General features: G+C 29.2%; 3 protein-coding genes across 7 annotated transcripts in view; 1 reads left to right on the top strand and 2 right to left on the bottom strand.

Annotated features, from left to right (window-relative positions):
- LOC111682669 (transcription initiation factor TFIID subunit 2) overlaps positions 1–1,051 on the bottom strand; it is a 6,184-nt gene extending 5,133 nt beyond the window's left edge. The window contains exons 1-4 of the mRNA XM_023444662.2: positions 907–1,051; positions 780–834; positions 553–716; positions 1–499 (exon numbers count right to left, since the gene is read on the bottom strand). The exon at positions 1–499 is cut by the window's left edge and continues 651 nt beyond it. Of these exons, the coding sequence (XP_023300430.2) occupies positions 1–499; positions 553–716; positions 780–834; positions 907–962 (774 nt within the window). The 5' untranslated portion in view covers positions 963–1,051. The remainder of the gene's footprint in view (positions 500–552; positions 717–779; positions 835–906) is intronic.
- Positions 1,052–1,451: 400 nt separating this feature from the next.
- On the top strand, positions 1,452–3,516 carry LOC111682678. 3 transcript variants are annotated; one of them, XM_046952845.1, is made up of 4 exons: positions 1,452–1,579; positions 1,644–1,802; positions 1,911–2,138; positions 3,236–3,516. In XM_046952845.1, exons 3-4 carry the CDS (start codon positions 1,930–1,932, stop codon positions 3,381–3,383), a joined length of 357 nt encoding a protein of 118 aa, XP_046808801.1. In that variant the 5' UTR covers positions 1,452–1,579; positions 1,644–1,802; positions 1,911–1,929; the 3' UTR covers positions 3,384–3,516. The 3 variants fall into 3 exon arrangements, with proteins under 3 accessions (XP_046808801.1, XP_046808800.1, XP_046808799.1); XM_046952844.1 differs by having other exon boundaries at positions 1,524–1,799; positions 1,912–2,138; XM_046952843.1 differs by having other exon boundaries at positions 1,524–1,802.
- A 1,311-nt stretch (positions 3,517–4,827) lies between these two features.
- LOC111682675 (type 1 phosphatidylinositol 4,5-bisphosphate 4-phosphatase) overlaps positions 4,828–20,000 on the bottom strand; it is a 19,747-nt gene continuing 4,574 nt past the window's right edge. Inside the window, exons 1-5 of one of the 3 annotated variants that reach the window (XM_046952003.1) lie at positions 11,461–11,599; positions 11,168–11,346; positions 10,862–11,071; positions 10,621–10,785; positions 4,828–5,082 (exon numbers count right to left, since the gene is read on the bottom strand). In XM_046952003.1, coding sequence (XP_046807959.1) covers positions 4,966–5,082; positions 10,621–10,785; positions 10,862–11,071; positions 11,168–11,346; positions 11,461–11,485 — 696 coding nt within the window. In that variant the 5' untranslated portion in view covers positions 11,486–11,599 and the 3' untranslated portion in view covers positions 4,828–4,965. Of the gene's footprint in view, positions 5,083–10,290; positions 10,560–10,620; positions 10,786–10,861; positions 11,072–11,167; positions 11,347–11,460; positions 11,600–20,000 lie in introns of those variants that run through there. The other 2 variants (XM_046952001.1, XM_046952002.1) reach the window with 2 other exon arrangements.

Genomic DNA, 20,000 nt, shown 5'->3' with positions numbered 1-20,000 from the left:
TACTTCATGCATATGAGGATCAACGAATATTTCAAATGGTCCCACGGCCAAAGCAATATTGGGAGCACACACCGGTACGGTTAAAGAATAATGATAGGTTTTCCTTCTCAGATCGGGAGTCATAACAACCTCCATTAATTCACCACATGATACCGCCGTCAAATGTTTATCCACAGTAAATTCCAATTTCCATGTACAAGGATCAGCAAAACTGTCGACACAAGGAAACCACAAACGCGAGGAATTCTCATAGGCATATGTAAACATATGAGCACTATTGGGTTGTGTCTCATCTTCACTGGTGGGTGGTATAACAAAATGTATGCCACCCTGAGGATTTTCCAAAGAAAATTCAATGCCTATACGTAAACCACGACCCTCTTGTATCATATGATATCCTTCAGGGGGTATTTGTATTAATAGCTCACCGCAATTAACATCAGGATCGGTTTTTTGAGCACCAATTAAATGATTTTTAGATAAAGTTTCCAGGGAACGTCTAAAATTTACAAATTAATTAAAATCTTCTCAATTTAACACAAGCAAACTTACGTTTTTGTATCACCCTGACAAATATCCATAAATGGATCAAAATAAACAAAGTCAGCCTCACAGACATCGTTGAGCAGCACTCGATAGATGCGACACTGTTTGGCATTCAATCTTATTATTCGTAAATTCTCTTTAGTGGGTACAATGGTAAGTTCTACAGCTCCCTGTTGAATGAAATTATCATTTTTTTATACGTGCGTACAATATTTTTCTAGATTTCCACTTACAATTATACTTTTTCTTTCGAAACTTATGCCGGTCAAGCTGACTATCTGATGAGCCGTGCTGTTAATAAACAAAAACAATTTATATTAAATATGATTTTACTTTTTCTGGTTTAATTTTGATACTTATAATTTAAATGGTCGTAAAGGTTGTTCTTTTGTTTGATTTTCATTTGTTGTTTCCATTTTTATTAGATTTAATAAAAAATTTCACAAATTTTCCTGCAATTAATACATTTTTTCACAGAATTTTTTTTGTTTACTACTGTTTATCAGAGCTCTGTGGCGACAAATGTTAACGGCGTCGGCGGCTGATACTAAAAATGTCAACGATTTATATACAAGAAATTGACGAAATACATCTAGGTCTCTATTTCTAGAGCTCCTTAACCACTGCCACAGGTGAGAATCGACCCAACATCCTTCAGTCTTCCAGACTAGAACACTAAATAATTACAACTTTTAACATAATTGTTGATATTATTATATTGCTTTTTTATTTGCTTTTTATATAAAAAGAAGTGGTAACACTGTTTTTCATTATAAACCATTCACAATAGCTTTATTAAGGAAGTATCAGTGTTGCTTAATTTCTTTATAATAACCTTAATCACAATAACTTTTGTTTACATTTGAGAGAATCTGTTTTGTTGTATTTCCGTTATATTTAAAATTGCTTTATATTTTAGAAAGTTTATAGAAATTTAATGTGTTTTAAATAAATTTTATTTGAAGAAATGGCAATCAGTCAATAGGGAATATACACGAATCTATTTTTGGGGAATTCTTTCTTATTTTTGAATGTATTTTACTTTAAATATTAGAACCTTAAGCCAACTTTAAAATACAATTGCATGCATGTTTTAGGTTATATTTAAGAAGCAAACAGTGTCCGCTCCTTTACATGGGAAATGTTGCTGTGAAATCTTATATAGCGTTCTCTTTTAGGATACTTAGTATTCTAAAAGTCCAATGTTTCTGAGTGATGTATTCATATACATATGTATATCGTGTCGAAGATATGTAGGTATATCAGACAAATTTCCATGACAGCCAATACAAATTTTTATTTATTCTTAATATATATTACATTTTTTATTGTGGATAATTTATTTTTATTAATTTTTAAATCTCGACTTAAATTGTCAAAATTATGGCCGATGACGACGATAAACCCAAAAAACATACTTTGGAATCATTATTTCATTTGTATGCCAATTACAATGTTATTAACTTCGATTTGGATAACGTGGTCTATGATTGTATATTGCTGTCACAAATCGACTATTGGCTGGATCAGGCGAAACTTTTGAAGACAACATTTAGCTTAACTGAGACAGGCTTAACTTATATGAAATTTAAGTAAATTATGGTGGAGATTTTTTACAAATTTTGTTTCTTGTTATACCCCTCACCTTCGTCTGTAATTTCTATAATAAAATTTTCTGACCCTATAAAGTATATATAATCTGGATCCTTATAGATAGCGGTATCGATTAAGCCAGGTCTGTCAGTCCGTCTGTCTGTTTCAGCGAGATCCGAATCTTCAGTAGTTCTGTTAGACCAGCTATTTAAAATAAGCAAAATCGGTCTATAAATAACAAAGATATGAGCAAAAATCCGAGACAATCTCTGAAAATTTCATCAAAAATTGAGAGCAGCAAGAGTTTGTTTTTATTGACTAGAAACATTAAATTAAGTATGTGAAGCCTGGCTAAAGTTAGAAGCCATTAAATTGAACTTTTTGGTACTTTTGCGTTTTTCAAAAGGTACTTTTTGAGTTTTCTATAATAATGAACTAAGAAACATGAAACGAGTAGAACGAGAGCAGCACTAGTGTGTTTTTATTGACTAGAAACCTGAAATTATGTATGTGAAGCCTGGCTTTAGTTAGAAGTTAGAAGCCATTAAAGGGAACTTGTTGGTACTTTTGCGTTCTTCAAAAGGTACTTTTTGAGTTTTCTTTAATAATGAACCCAGAAACATGAAATTTGGTATGTAGAGTCGGAATTAGGTAAAAACCTACAAAAGGGAACTTTTTGGTACTTTTACGTTTTTCAAAAGGTACATTTTTCGTTCTACAATAGGTACTTTTTGAATTTTTTTTTTGAATTTTCTATAAAATTGAACTTTGAAATATGAAAATTAGGATTAAGTGAGAACCCACGTAATCCTAATCCGACTTTTTGGTACCTTACCATTTTTGCAATTATAGTTTTTTTTATTTTTTGTAATAAAATTCGTACTTACAGTTTTTAACACATAAGGGTGAAGGGTATATAAGATTCGGTACAGCCGAATATAGAACTCTTAGACCTGGTTCACACTGGGAAACTTTTGATTTTGTGTGTGAGAGAAGGAGATGGTTGATATTTCTTTCTCTCACACACAAAACTCAAAAGTTTCCTAGTGTGAATCAGGTCTTACTTGTTAAGTAAAACTTTTATTTTTTTTTGCAGAAAATGGCGTTTAGATTATGAAGAATTTCAGGAGTTTTTAGAATTTATATGTGCTGACAAAGACATTACGGTGGATGATGTTAAGGGTTTATTATTGGAGGCAGGAGTGCCGGGTGTCGGAGGTGATACAGTGGTGGTAGTGAAATAATGCTTTATTATCTTTAAATTTGGATACTTTAAAAATTGTTGAAGTAAAGAAAGAATTTTTTTAAGGATTTTGTTTTATAATCTTATATTTCTTTATTTACAATAAATGGTATCGTAATTGTAATAATAATCGATCTAAATATAATTTAAATGTATAATAATTGTTTTTTATTTTCACAAATATGTTTTTTTTTTTATTTTAGCAAATATTATTTAAGTTTTTTTCCATTTTCTTTATAATAATTACGATTTTATTTGTATCTTTTGCTGAATTGTTTTAAACTGAGAGAAAAAAGGAGAAAAACTATTTAATTAAAAAAATAAAGAATACATAAAGATAATATGATATGATTTATATAAATATATAAGTAATTAATTATGTATATATATAAAAGTTAAAATTATTTATAAAAAAAAAACAATTACAAAATGAAAAAGAAAATAAGGAAAATAAGCAAGAAAAATTAATAGAGATAAATAAATTCCTTTTAAAAATAAAAATAAATTTAGTTAAAAAAAAAACATAATGCTTAACAAAAAGACACAAGCTAAAGTTTTACTTAAAGAAAATAATGTTTGACCAGCCATAAACATAAATAATTTTAATTGAAAATTAAATAATTTAAAGAAAAATCTTAAGCATGTTGTTGATCAAAGAAATAAACTTTATTTTAATTTTTTTTTTTACATAATAAAATTAAAGTAAGTAGAGCTTAAATAGGGGGGGAGGAGAGAGAGAAATAGTTTTATATTTATATTATGTTCAAAAGGCATTTAATTGTATTTTGTTTTTTTTTTGTTATTAAATTTGTGGTGGTGTTGTTTTAATATTTTATTTATTTACTTTATTTTAAAGAAAAATATGAATTTTTATTTTTAATATTATATTTAATAATAATAATAAAAACAGAAAACAAAAATTAAAGGGCATTTTAAAAGAGAATAAAACAATACTTTAACACAAATAATAAATGTTAAGCAGATTAAACATAAAAGTCTAACTTTGCTAACATTTAATTAAATTGTTTAAATTGTTGTTTTTTTAAATATATAAATTTATTATTAATTTTTTATATTTATATGTAAATTGTATATGTATTTAGCACGTTTATGTGTACATTTTGATGTTTGTTTTTTTTAGTAGAGAGTAGAAAGTTTGTTTTCTGTTTCTGTTTTCGGTAAATCTGTAACATTTAAATATTAATTAATATTTATTAATTATATGTTTTACTTTATTTATATAATTTTTTTTTAATGAAACATTTTACATACTTTCTTGTGTTTTATTGTTGTTTTTAATATTTCATTTTTATTTAATAGATTTAAATTTCATCAGCTTGTTTTTTTGTTTGGTTTTCTTTTAAATATATTAAATATCTTTTTGTTTTTGTTTTTTTAATAAATATATGTTCTTATGTTGTTGTTCATATATTTGTTTGTTGTTGCTTTGCTTTGTTGTTTCGTTTTGTTTTTAAAGTAGAAAAACATGTTGCTTTTGTTTAATTATATTTTTTGTTTTTTTTATGTTTTTTGTAATATCAAAAGGAATGCTGCTACAAAAAGCGTTTTAAATACGTGTTTATTTACATGGGACCATCAACATGCGAGACTTTTAAACGGAAATAATAAAGTGAACGCGCACAAAGGAAAAAGCTTATTAAAAAGATTCCAATATATGCCACATAAATGCCCGCGTGATCCTGTTGAGAGAGAAAAAACAAGTAGAAAAGATTAATAGGTTTCAACAGTAATCAACTGCATATCTTGCAAACGTTATAATTTAAACAAAAAATCTCTTAAGAATTGTATTTCCTACAATTGATTGCATTTACGAGAAAATGACTACTCTTGCAAATAAACTACAAAGAACTTTTTACTTCTTTTCATTATATATTATCCCAGCAGTCATAGTAAATCTGTTAAAAATCAATATTTTGTTAAACTTTTACATATAAAATAAATGAAAATTTTTTGGCAACACTTTCCTCAATTTTGCAATACTCAGGCAAGGATTGTAAATATGCAATATGTTTAAAAATACTTTTAGACTTAGGGCGGGTTTTACTGATAGAGATAATCTTCATTCTTTGGTTAAACCGGGTTTAATAGATGTTTCGTGTTTTTCAGTTATCAGTAAAGTTACATATTATCTTAGTTTAACTGAGTGTAATTTGCCAATTAAACTCAAATTATAAGTGAGAAAACATAATTAACAAAAACAATGAAACAATGATTTCGGAAGAACAAAAACTTAATATTTTAAGTAAATTGCAATTTTCTGATTTGTTTTGTTTTATTTATTATTGTTTTAAATGTTTATTTAACATTTTTCCAAAATGTTCCATTTTGCAATAGTATTGTTTGCAAAAAACAGCTGTTCATTGTTTATGTTTTTGAGTGAAAAGTTGGTAATACTAACAAAGTTAACTGAACTTAAATCTAAAACTGAAAAACACAATCATCGGTTAAAGTCCGCCTAAATTTGTTCCGAGTTTAATCTAACAGCAAGTTAAGCCTAGTTTAGCTGAGGAGTAAGAAACCCGGCCTTAGTAGCAAAATTATTTAGATCTTTAGTTTAGTTTATATCAAGGTATACATGCACTCGGAGACCCAAAGGGTTCATTGTGAATAAAAAACAAGAGAATTGGAGAGAAGACATAAAATGGAGAGAGAAAAAAGTAAGAAGAGTAAGAATTTCTCCCCATAAAGGAATTGGACATGAATGGGAAATCTCCATTGTCCGTTACCCGAATAACCAAGATATTTCCCAGGCAAAACCCAACATGTCATCTATTCACATCTTGCTACATCCCTCAGCTCATCGTGGAATCTTCTAACTAGCCATTCAAGTCTTAGACTCTGTACTCTGGGACAGCTTCCCATATGGCCAACTGTTTCCAGTTCCTTTTCGTTTTCACATTACCTACGAAAATCCAGCGCAATTAGGGCCTTTATTGCCAGTTATTACCCCTGTTATGGCCCCTATACACTTCCTGTTTAGTACTAATAGTATTATGGTTGCTTTTGATTTTAATTTCGGCCATAGTGCCCTAGAAACCCTGCAATGCAGTCTACTGTGCCAGAATCGGTTGGTTAAGTTTTTGAAATAATTATATAGTAATAACATATAGGAGTCTTCCCAGAACTATCCCTAATATTAAGATCGTGCTCTGAACCCTTTTCTGGCCAATTCATCTGCGATCTCGTTTTTCCAAATATCACAATGTCCCGGTACCCAATACAGCTTCACTGTGTATAATCTGTCCAATGTTTTTAGATCTTTACTGCTCTTAAAAATACATGCAAGAATTAGCAAGACTTGTAGAATGTGGCCTTCGGTAGGTTAGTTGTTTTTGTTACAGTTCGACTGTGGCCGATAGTTATTTTCTGGAGAAAAAACTTTCGGTTGATATAGCTGTAGATGAGTTGATAATCTTTGGCCAAGTATTACTCGGGTTGTTCCGAAGCGAAGATCAAATTGTCGATAGTTCAGTGTTCTAGTATGGTAGATCGGAGATGGTGGGTTTGATTCCGACCTGAGACAATGGGTGTAGAGGCTTTGGTATATTTCATCATCCTTTAAAAGTAATTAACTTACTATAGAGATTAGCTACAAAGGACTTTTCATCTCTTTTCATCATTAACCTTTCAAATGTTGTAAATGTAGTAAATCGGTTAAATTTCAAAACAAAAAAGTTTTTTAAATACTAAATATTGCAAGACCAAGACAGTACTTGCAAATATGCAATATTTAAGAAAATATTTTCACTTTTTATAGCAAAGAATACATAATACATTCTTGGTAACAAATTAAGCTTGCAAACATTGTAAATTTCTCAAATATTAAGAAGTTTTACTATACTTGTAAATATGCCATATATACCACTGTAAAAAATAATAATTATTTTATTTTAAATACTACACTGATACATTCTCTACTTTAATATTCATCAACAAAATATGCAAAAGTATTATTTGATAGACTTGTTTAAGTCTTGCAAATCTTGTTAATAATCAATTTGCAGCTATAGTAAATGCATCAAAAATTATGCAGTTTTCTAAACCTCAACAACAAAATGTATAAAATTATTTTTTTACAACACTTGATCAAATTTTCAAAGCTAGTAGAGGTCTAGTAAATAATAGTTAATTGCATATTTTCCAAAATGAGTAAATTCTTATACAATTCATTAGCATATAAATAAATAATGATTCATTCATATTTCACATTAAAAAAAACTCAACACCAATAGTCTGTAAGTTAAAACTTGTATCAGTTAAATTTCTTTTGGTGGTGGAAAAAAGTTTAATAACATTTAATTTTTATATAAATTGTTTATATTTGTTTATAACAATTTATTTTTAATTTTCATTGTGTATTGTCAAGATAATTGCATAATTTTTGTGGAGAGTAATAAGAGATAATTTGTTTGTTTGTTTGTTTAAAACAATATGCAAAAAATTAATTATCACATCAACATAAGTGAGGGTGGAAATAATCAACAAACATTTTTAAATATATGGCAATAGTGTGAAGTTTTCGTGGTATATTTGCAAGAAGTAGTAGTTATATAATAGTATTTTTACTATGAATTCATTTCTATTTTATCAATTTACTGAATAATTTGTGTAAATGTTAAAAGGTGAAAATTTGCTTTGTTTGTTTTTGTATATTTTCCCGATAAATTTGCAATGATTTTTACGCTGTCAAATTAAACCGTGTATTGCAAATCACAGTTACCCAGATTAAACTTGTTTTTGGCTCTTTTTACTATATTTAGTTTTTGTACTAAATTTGCAATGTTTGCAAGGGTAGCAATTTAATTTACAATATGTGTCCATAAGAAATTGATTTTGAATTTTTTGAAGTTTCAAAGTAAAGAAATTTCATGAGCAACTCACTATGCAATTTCAGATTCCACAACAAAAATTTAGGAAGCAGCAATAGCCTTAATGCCTACTGGTCACACATAAACCGTTTCGTTTCCACATCATCACATATTCAACTGTTCAGCCAACACTACAACACTTTGTCCTTTACTCTTCAATATTTATCTTGCCGGGCTTCCTGAACCCCCCATTGATGTCTTGTTGTTGATGTACTTGGTCACAATTACAGACTTTTTTAAGGAACGCAAACTTAGGTTATCTGCTTCTAAATCCTCGGTATCACTTTTCACCTCTGGAGCAAAGAAGGACGGCGCTAAACATCTCCGTCGAAGGAAGTACTATCCCCACAGTTCAAAACCCGAAAATATTAGGGATATTATTTGCCAACCTCCTTTACTTTGCAGGGTACGCAAATTACATCAACCAAAAGGTTCGAAACAAAAACAAGGTCCTTAAAGCTTCAGCTGGTACCTCTTGGGGCATGGATAATGAGACGATTGTATAACAACGATTGTAGACAACATAATGCGTTGTTGACTAGACCGGAATGATGCGAATTATTCAATTGCACAGCCAATCCTACTTCATTTTTTTTAATGGATTTATGGACATATCCAGGTGTTGTAGTAAAATTTGTATGTCTGAACATTAATATAGATCCCCAACTAAACTGTTGTACATAATAGAGCTGTTACAAAACAACGCTTCCCCAACGGCCAGTTCTACGTACCGAAATGATGCGAATTATTCGGCCAAGTGCTGTCAACCCCCAACAACAACAACAATACAATAATTGACAATGTAAAGAATATGCTTAAATTTTATCCTAAACGTGGCAGAAAACAAATACTAATTTGATGATCTCACATAATAAAATAGTGAGGATTTATCATTATGTTCCTCTTCAGTATGACTACTTCATTCTTATCTACTCTCTGCTGTAGCTTATAAGTATTCATGACCTAGAGATTGATAGACTTCGAGGTTTGAAAGGTGATTTCATTGAAACACTTTATTTGGGGTTTTTAATCTATTTTGATCGAATAACTTGTAAGGGCAAGTTTTTCAGGTAATGATAATTTTTATTCTTTGTTTAAACCCAGTTTAACCTATGTTTTTTTGTTTTTCAGTAATAAGTAATGTGGCGTTTTTCCGATACAGATAATCTTCATTCTTCGGTTAAATTTGGTTTAATATATGTTTTATGTTTTTTCTGATAAAGATATTCTTCAATCTTTGGTTAAACTTGGTTTAAAATATGTTTTGTGTTTTTCAGTAATCATGATTACTGCAGTAAAGTTATTTATCTTAGGGCGGGTTTTACTGATAGATATAATCTTCATTCTTTGGTTAAACCGGGTTTTATAACTGTTTCGTGTTTTTCAGTTATCAGTAAAGATACATATTATCTTAGTTTAACTGAGTGTAATTGGCCAATTAAACTCAAGTTATAAGTGAGAAAACACAATTAACAAAAAGAATAAAACAATGATTTCGGAAGAACAAAAACTTAATATTTTAAGTAAATAGCAATTTTCTGATTTGTTTTGTTTTATTTATTATTGTTTTAAATGTTTATTTAACATTTTTCCAAAATTTTACAAAAGTATTGTTTGCAAAAAACAGCTGTTCATTGTTTATGTTTTTGAGTGAAAAGTTGGCAATACTAACAAAGTTAAATGAACTTAAATCTAAAACTGAAAAACGCAATCATCGGTTAAAGTCCGCCTAAATTTGTTTCGAGTTTAATCTAACACCAAGTTAAGCCTTGTTTAACTGGGGAGTAAGAAACCCGCCCTTAGTTTAACTCAGTGTAATTGGCCAATTAAACTTAAGTTATAAGTGAAAAAACACAATTAACAAAAACTTAATATTTGAAGTAAACAGCAATTTTCTGATCGTTTTTATCAATATTATTATTGTTTTAAATGCTTATTTAATTTTTTTCTAAAATTTTTCATTTTACAAAAGTTATTTTTGCAAAAAAACAGCTGTTAACTGTTTATGTTTTTAATCATCGGTTAAAGTCCGTGTAAATTTGTTTCGAGTTTAACCTAACAGCAAGTTAAGACTAGTTTAACTGAGTAGTAAGGAAACCCGACCTAAGATCAATACCAGACGTCAATTTCCACATTCCCTTTATCTAAACGTAACCTGATAGTTCAACACCTATATAATTACTCAAACATTTGCAATGAAAAGGTACACATAGTCTTATTATAGAATATCTCTCTAATACATTTTAAAATACACGGCATTCTTTGATTATCCAATATGTCGTCAGATTCTTAACAAAACAACTTTGCTGTTACTCTGCAATCATTTATAAAATTCATATTAAAACTTACCCTAGCATAATTATGTGTGCCAACAGTTATACCAATGCCAGCAAATAATACAATTAAACCAATAATGACAAAAATTATGCCACGACCACAGGCAAAACGAGAGCCCACCGATGAAACCTTTCTACAATGAGGGCAACGAGCCAAAGAATTGTGAAATGTATTAAACTATAAAGAGAAGAAATATAAACATTAAAAAACAACTATTCTTTTCGTTTTTAAAAAAAAAATCACAAATATTTACCAAAAATGTATCCGAACAATGGCCACAGGTGACACGACACATACCCGGCATAGTGGGTACAGGTGGTGTTACTGGGCTGGGTGCTAAATTAATAATACGCTTGCAATTGGGACGTGGACAAGCGATACGTTGAGATGAACTTTTACAAATGAGCAAACAATTGCAAGGGCAACGTACATACTTTTTACCAGGTGGTGCATTACGTATGGGCTGAAAAATAAATAAAAAAACATTAATAAATCAAAATTATAAATAAAAATTTAAACATATGAATAAATAAAAAACACAATAAACAAAAGCACTTACTGTAGCTTCATTACACTGAAGACATTTAACAACGTGCTGATCTCGCTTCGAGGTTATATCAATCATACCCTGACATACACGGCAAGTAACCATGGGTACACCACCAGCTGTACCCTGCTGATAAGGTGGTGGTACTTCATCGGGTCCAATAAAGGGTACATTCGATTGTGCCACACCAGCTGTAGAAAAAGTACACAAAAATATTAATGGAATTTTCTCGTTTTAAATCATTAAAATAATTTTTGCTATTATTCATATGACAATTGTTTTTATAAACCACAATTTTAATTTACCAAATGAATAAGGTTCTTCTAACATTTTAAATCTATTTCATTTATAAGCCACAAACAAAGCTGTTTGTTTTTCTTTTTCTTGAAGATTAATAAACTTTTAATATGATTTTTAAAAAAAAATTAGTGTCAATGTTGTTGCATTGCTATAAACAAATGAAATGAATGAATGAATTAAATATGTAAAATGCTAAAACAATTGATCATTTTATTATCATTAAATATTAAATGAAAAAGAAGAAAGAAATGTTTTATTAAAGCTTTTATTCTTAGCTTGTCCTTCACTTTGTGAAGCAGTTCAATTTATCATTTTATATGCATATGTAGTGCAATCGTCAGAAATATGATCCCGTAAAATCAGTTTTGAATAAAGAAAGCTTATTTCTAAATAAAAGCTGCATTCACTCTTTGTAGCAAACTATCTTTGCAAAACTTGCAAATGTATTTGATCAAACAAAAACCAAAAACAAAAAAAAAAACAAGTAAGAGTTCTATATTCGGCTGTGCCGAATCTTATATACCCTTCACCATGATGTGTTTAAAGCCTTTTGTACCTTTTGAAGAACGAAAAAGTTCCAAAAAGTCCCCATCTATGGGTCCTCAGTTAATCCGGGCCATACAAACTTAATTACATGTTCCTAGGTTCAATATTGTAGAAATTGTAAAAAGTACCTTTTAAAGAACGAAAAAGTACCAAGAAGTCCCCTTTTACTGGTTCTCACTTAATCCGGGATATACGAACTTAATAACATGTTTCTAGGTTCAATATTATAGAAATTTCAAAAAGTACCTTTTGAAGAATGAAAAAGTACCAAAAAGTACCCTTTCATGGGTCCTCACTTAATCCTGGCCATACATACTTAATTACATGTTTCTAGGTTTAATATCGTAGAAATTGCAAAAAGTACCTTTTGAAAAACGAAAAAGTACCAATAAGTCTCCTTTTATGGGTCCTTACTTAAACCGGGCCATACATACATAATTACATGTTTCTAGGTTTAATATCGTAGAAATTGCAAAAAGTACCTTTTGAAAAACGAAAAAGTACCAAAAAGTCCCCTTGTATGGGTCCTCACTTAATCCGGGCCATACATACTTAATTACATGTTTCTAGGTTCAATATTGTAGAAATTGCAAAAAGTACCTTTTGAAGAACGAAAAAGTACCAAAAAGTCCCCTTTTATGGGTCCTCACTTAATCCGGGCCATACATACATAATTACATGTTTCTAGGTTCAATATTGTAGAAATTGCAAAAAGTACCTTTTGAACAACGAAAAAGTCCCCTTTTATGGGTCCTCACTTAATCCGGGCCATACATACTTAATTACATGTTTCTAGGTTCAATATTGTAGAAATTGCAAAAAGTACCTTTTGAAAAACGAAAAAGTACCAAAAACTCCCCTTGTTTGGGCCCTCACTTAATCCGGGCCATGCATACATAATTTCATGTTTCTAGGTTCAATATTACAGAAATTTCAAAAAATACCTTTTGAAGAACGAAAAAGTACCAGAAAGTCCCCTTTTATAGGTTCTCACTTTATCCAGGCTCTACATACTTAATTTCATATTTCTAGCCAATAACAAAACATTAGTGCTGCTCTCGTTCTGCTACTCTTGCTCTGCTGCTCTTGCTCTGCTTTGCTTTTATAAACAAATTACAATAACAATATTTACCGTATTGTTATGTATTTTGTTTTTGTTTTTTGCAGTTTCTGTCTGAGCATGAATAAAAAATCTAAATTTTATATGAAATTTTCAGAGGTTGTCTCGGTTTTTTGCTCATATCTTCGTTATTTATGGACCGATTTTGCTGATTTTAAATAGCGTTCTTGCCGGTCGTATGTCTGATAGAATTATGGAAGATTCGGATCTCGCAGATATCTGGGGTCTTCTAAAAACTGATTTCAACAAACATACAGACAGACAGACAGACAGACGGACAGACAGACAGACGGATATGGCTTAATCATCTCCGCTACCTATAAGGATCCACGAAGGTGAAGGGTATAAATAGAGTTTGCTACTGGATTTTGTGTACATAAATGAAAAGATAAAATCCATTTTAAATAAATACAATTTTAATTAAATTAATTAATAAATTTGCAAAACATCTGTCAAAATTCCTGCAGTTTGATAGACTAAAACAATTAACTTCAGGAAAATGGGAATAGTACTAGTATATGAGTCCAACTAATGAACTATGAATCCAATCAAGTATTAAGTACAACACATCTGTGATTTTTAAGCTATTTCTATAGCTAACTTAATGCAAGGGGTATCCCCCAAATTCGTCATCAAAAACTAAATTATTAATTTATAAAAAGTATTAGTAAGTATTAAAAGATTATTTCATGAATCACTTGAAGTTTACAAACACAAATTTCATTGAATTCTAGATCGGTCCAAATATTCTTGTTGAATATAATGTTATTTGTATTTACTGTAAATACTTTGTATGATAATTTTTGTAGTAAACAGTTCAAATATTGTATTTATGAATTGTATACTTTTCAATAATTTTTCACTTCAATAAAAACCTTTATATATAACACATCAATATTCAACTGGTTATGGGCCCAGGACACTCTCGATAAGGGCATAATATAATTTATGGAATAAATATAAAGAAATATTTGTGCAAATTTTCAAAAAATAAAGGATATTAAAGAATAGCAAGTGGCCTAGAAGGAAATAGTAAAGATTTCAAGACGCCTAGAAAGAAAATTATCAAAAAGGAAATAGTTTTTCACAAGACGCCTTGAAGGATATATTTTAATATCAAGACGCTTTGGTATATTGAATTATCAGTAAGTTTCTTACTATTTTCAAGTCGCCTAGAAAGGATAAATAAAATAAAAGGGAAAATAAAATAAAAGCTGAAGCTGGTGTTGTAAGAGCAGAAAAGGTTTCTTAAATATTAAATAAAATTTTAAATATATAGATTAGTGTTGTAATCTAGAATTTTTGAAAGGGGTTAGTAATAATAGGTAAGGGCTAAATATGGAAGAATTTAAAATTGAAAAATTACGCGGAGCTGTGAATTGGTGTTCATGGAAGTTCCAGATGCGTATTATTTTAAAATCCATGGACCTTTACAAAATTGTTGATGGTTCCTACCGAAAGCCAGTTATGCCAGAAGGTGGTGGCGATGCAAATAATGCATTATATCTTCAAAATCTACAAATTTGGGAGAAAGCTGATATCAAAGCTCAAAGGATTATTATTACCTCAATTGATAACGTTATTATGAAATACTTGATGTGTTGTAAAGAAGCTAATGAAATGTGGCAAAAATTACATAGTGTACATGAAATGCAGACCGAAGTAAGCATTCATTTGTTGCAACAACAATTCTATGAATTCAAAAAGAGTTCAGAAGACACTATTGAATTACATATTGCCAAAATAGAAGAACTTGCTGAACGATTAAGAAATTTAGGTGAACCGTTGACAGAAAATATGATTATTACAAAGATTTTAATGACGTTACCGTCAACCTATAATCACTTTGTTACTGCTTGGGAATCTACTGAAGAAAATAAAAGGAATATTGCAAATTTAACTAATCGCCTCATTTTAGAACAATCACGTTTGAATCGCGATTTGGAAATGGCAGATGCTTTTACTACAAGAAGACAAAATCTACGTGATGAGAGCAAAAAGCCGGGTAAATGTTTTAAATGTAATAAAGAAGGTCATTGGAAGAAAGATTGTCCATTATTGAAGAAAAAGAAGAACTTTAAGCCACATAATTCCAAATCTAATGCTTTCATGGTTAGGAGAGCAAATGTTTCAAATCCGAATAAAACATGGTTAATTGATTCTGGAGCTTCTGAACATATGACAGCACATAGAGAATGGTTTTCAAGTTATCGTAAGTTTGAAGAACCGTCCAAAATAAAAATTGGAGATGGAACAATTTTGAATGCAGTAGGCGAAGGAAACATTGATGTTCTTATTAATGGTGATGATGGTTGGAAGCAAAAATACTTGGAGAACGTTCTTTTTGTACCTAGTATCACAGTTAATTTATTTTCAACAACTGCAGTCATGGATAAAGGATATGAAATGAAATCAAACAAAAATATGTGCACTTTTATTAGAAATAATAAAGTTGAAGCTATTGGTCATAGAAATGGCAACTTATTCGAATTGGAATTAAAAGTAATTACTAATCAATGTAATTATACTACAAACACAAGTATTGATTCAAGGATATGGCATCAAAGGTTCGTTCATCAAAACCCAAAACATGTTAAAGAGGTATTAAACTTACGAAATATTAAATTCAAAGTTGATGATAACAAAATATGTGAAGGATGTTGTTTTGGTAAACAACATAAATTACCATATACTTCAAGTAAAAATAATTCAAAAGCTCCTGGTGAAATAATTCATGCAGATATTTGTGGTCCGATGGAGGAACTTTCAATTGGAAAATCAAAATATTTTTTATTGCTAAAAGATGATTTTTCCAAATTCAAGTGGGTTTACTTTCTACAACAAAAGAGCGAAGTTTTTGAAAATGTTAAACATTTTTTAAACATGATGAAAAATCAAAATATCAAAATTAGCATCTTTAGATCCGATAATGGTACAGAATTTATAAACAAACACATGGATCAGTTGTTTAAAAATTGCGGTATACAACATCAGAAAACTGTATTTTACACCCCGGAACAGAATGGAGCTGCTGAAAGAGAAATGCGGACAATTGTAGAACTAGCAAGATGTTCTCTACAAAGTAAACACTTAAATAAGTTTTTATGGGCTGAAGCAGTACATTATGTTGTATATGTATTAAATAGAACTGGTCCTAGTTCAATCAAGAATAAATCTCCATTTGAAATTTGGTTTAACAAAATACCTAAAATTGAACATTTAAAAGTTTTTGGTACTCAAGTTTATGCACATATTCCAAAACAAATACGAAAAAAATGGGATGCAAAAAGTAAGAAAGGTATTTTTGTTGGATTTGATTTAAACGTTAAAGGATATCGTATATATTTTGAAAGTAACAATAAAGTAGAAATATATAGAGACGTAATTTTTTGTGATGAACTTGAAGTAATAATTAATAACAACAACAGTAACGACAATCACAGCATTTGCCATTACAAGATTTTTGAAGAAGCATGTCAACCTTTTGAATCTGAAGTATGTGACAATTTAAATGCTGAACAAGTTGAAGAAGAAATTAATCATGAAAACTGTCAAGAAATTGTAAGTTTTGAACCTAATAATATAAATGTACAAGTAGACGAATGTATTCAAGATTTAGAAAATGTCCAAGAAGTTGTTTCAATTTCATCTCAGTCTGAAAATCCAAGTGTTCAACTAGTAAATTTTGAAAATGGAAGTGCTAATACCAGAAGAACAAATACAAAATATAATTTGAGGCCCAATCCAAAAAATAAAATAAACATTGATGAAATGTTTCTTTCTGTAATGGAGGAGGATTTTTTAGAACCAATTACATATGAAGAAGCTATAAAAACTAGAAATTCAGAAAAATGGAAACTAGCTATGAAAGAAGAATATGACGCGCTAATGAAAAATAAGACATGGAAACTTTGCAAATTACCTGAAGGAAGAAAATTAGTAGATTGTCGTTGGGTATATAAAATCAAATACAAAGCTGATAACACAATTGAACGATACAAAGCTCGCTTAGTGGCTAGAGGTTTTACCCAAGAGCATGGTCTCGACTACGAAGAAACTTTTAGTCCTGTGGTAAAGTATGACTCTGTTCGTCTTATGCTAGCAGTAGCAGTATCTGAAGGAATGTCGTTAAAACAATTTGATATAAAGACTGCTTTCCTGTACGGTGATTTAAATGAAGAAATTTATATGAGTCAACCCCCTGGATTTAATCAAGAACCTCAAAATGTTTGCTTGCTAAATAAAAGTCTTTATGGATTAAAGCAAGCTCCAAGATGCTTTAATAAAAAATTTTGTGAAATTCTGGACAAATTTAATATGAAAATTAGCATGTCTGATACATGTGTCTTTATCAAGAATATAAAAGGTTCAAAAATTATATTGGCAATATACGTAGATGATGGGTTGTTAATTTATAATGATGCCAAACTAGCTAATGATTTACTTAAACATCTAAGTGAGAATTTCGAAATGAAAGAATGTCAAATAAATAAATTTCTTGGCTTTCAAATTAAAATAATAAATTCAGAATCTATATTTCTTAACCAACGACAGTACATGGAGAAGATTATTAAGAGATTTTCGATGCAAGATTGTAATTCGGTATCTACGCCTTTGGAACCAGGATGGATAAACCATCATATTACAGATGAAAAATCAAAGGAACAGTTTCCCTATAAAGAATTGGTTGGTTCATTAATTTACTTATCAATAATAAGTAGACCTGATATTTCATATGCAGTTTGTGTATTGAGCAGATATATGGAGATGCCATGTCAAATTCATATAAATGCTGCAAAAAGAGTTATTCGATATATTAAAGGAACAATTAACCATGGCTTGCTCTACACAAAGCAAAACGGATGTATATTGAAAACTTTTTCTGATTCTGATTACGCTGGTGATATTGAAAATCGTAAATCAACTTCTGGAATTATAACACAGTTGGGTGAGTGTACAGTTACATGGAAATCTCAACAACAACGAACAGTTGCACTATCAACCACTGAAGCAGAATATATTGCTGCATGTGAAGCTGTAAAAGACATCGTGTGGACGAAACGTTTTTTGAAAGAAATTGCATACAACATCGAAAAAAATGTTTTATATTTGGATAATCAAAGCACAATTAAACTTATCAAGAATCCTGAATACCATAAAAGGACCAAACATATTGATGTGAAATATCACTTTATACGCGAAAAATTTTCTGAACATGAATTTGAGCTGTGTTTTGTTAATTCAAAAGCACAATTAGCAGATTTTTTTACTAAACCCCTTTCAAAGCCTGTTTTTGAGAATTTTCGAAAATGTTTAAATATTGTTTCTGATTTTGTTAAAGACTAGTATGCAAACTTCTTTTAATATTGTTTTTGTATAAATACAATTGTAACATTTAGGGGAGGTGTTGAATATAATGTTATTTGTATTTACTGTAAATACTTTGTATGATAATTTTTGTAGTAAACAGTTCAAATATTGTATTTATGAATTGTATACTTTTCAATAATTTTTCACTTCAATAAAAACCTTTATATATAACACATCAATATTCAACTATTCTTCAGGTGCCTGGCTTTCATTCAATGAAAGGCATTCAGTTGTCTAAATATCTATCTATCTATCTATCTATCTATCTATCTATCTATCTATCTATCTATCTATCTATCTATCTATCTATCTATCTATCTATCTATCTATCTATTTATCTATCTATCTATCTATCTATCTATCTATCTATCTATCTATCTATCTATCTATCTATCTATCTATCTTTCTATCTATCTATCTATCTATCTATCTATCTATCTATCTATCTATCTATCTATCTATCTATCTATCTATCTATCTATCTATCTATCTATCTATCTATCTATCTATCTATCTATCTATTTATCTATCTATGAAATACCACAACCTTTTGTGATAATAGTTAGTACTATGGTAAGCATAAAAACAAAATTCTTAATAAGAATGAAACATTATTTTGATAAAAACTTATCTAAAAAATCTCTACTAAACTATGTACCATCTTATCTAGAATTTCTATCACATCCTTAATCTTAAAATCAACCTCCTTAAAACTTCAAAAACCCTATCATTTTAATCATATACAAACTAAATAAAGACTTTAAAAACAAAGTCATTGCCTATATACACATATTAATTATTATAAACACTTAAAAAAAGAGTTCATCATGATAAGAAGCAAAAAAAACACAGTCTTTTGTTAAAAAACATTTAAAGAAATAAAATGCATTGCAGAAAGTAGTATTCATATTAAGAAAATAATACTTAAAGAAAGTAATTGATTGTTGTTGGGGTGGGAAATAAATATTTAATAAAAACAATATATACTAACATATAGACTTACAAACATATAAAAATACAAGTATATCTATCTATACATATGTATTTACAATCATTTGTATTTGTATACAAAAAAGTTAAAACAAAAAAAAAACAAAAATAATAAACGTGATAACAATGAGTCACAACTTTAGCTAGCCCCAACCAACAAGCAAGTAGTAGTGTTTTGATATGACAACAATAACAACAACCAATGTTATGGGAGTAAAATTCGTAAACTATATTAAAATCACAAGAGTCCATAAACAAATAAATATATGATCAACTATAATTAGTTATCAATTGTTTGTAAATAAAAAAGAGGCTTTTCGGATTATAATTTAATATTTAGGGAATACTAATTGAAGTTTATTAATGAACTGTTGATTTTAATTTTTGGCGTTATTTTAAATATTTTTAGTAAAAATTTCAATATTTTAGAGAGTTTTTATATAATTCATGTAATTATTTATAAATGCTTTTGTAAATTTGTTTCCTAATGGGTTAACAAATATTATTGTGACACAATTG

This window comes from Lucilia cuprina, chromosome 5, assembly GCF_022045245.1.
Source record: "Lucilia cuprina isolate Lc7/37 chromosome 5, ASM2204524v1, whole genome shotgun sequence".
NCBI lineage: Eukaryota > Metazoa > Arthropoda > Insecta > Diptera > Calliphoridae > Lucilia > Lucilia cuprina.
This window is presented reverse-complemented; position numbering and strand designations above follow the sequence as displayed.

Bases quoted from the DNA above. Each gene is read 5' to 3' on its own strand.
- LOC111682678 (XM_046952845.1), top strand. From the start codon at position 1,930: ATGGCCGATGACGACGATAAACCCAAAAAACATACTTTGGAATCATTA. The intron at 2,139-3,235 runs GTAAATTATGGT...TTTTTTTTGCAG, and splicing joins TTAACTTATATGAAATTTAA to AAAATGGCGTTTAGATTATG.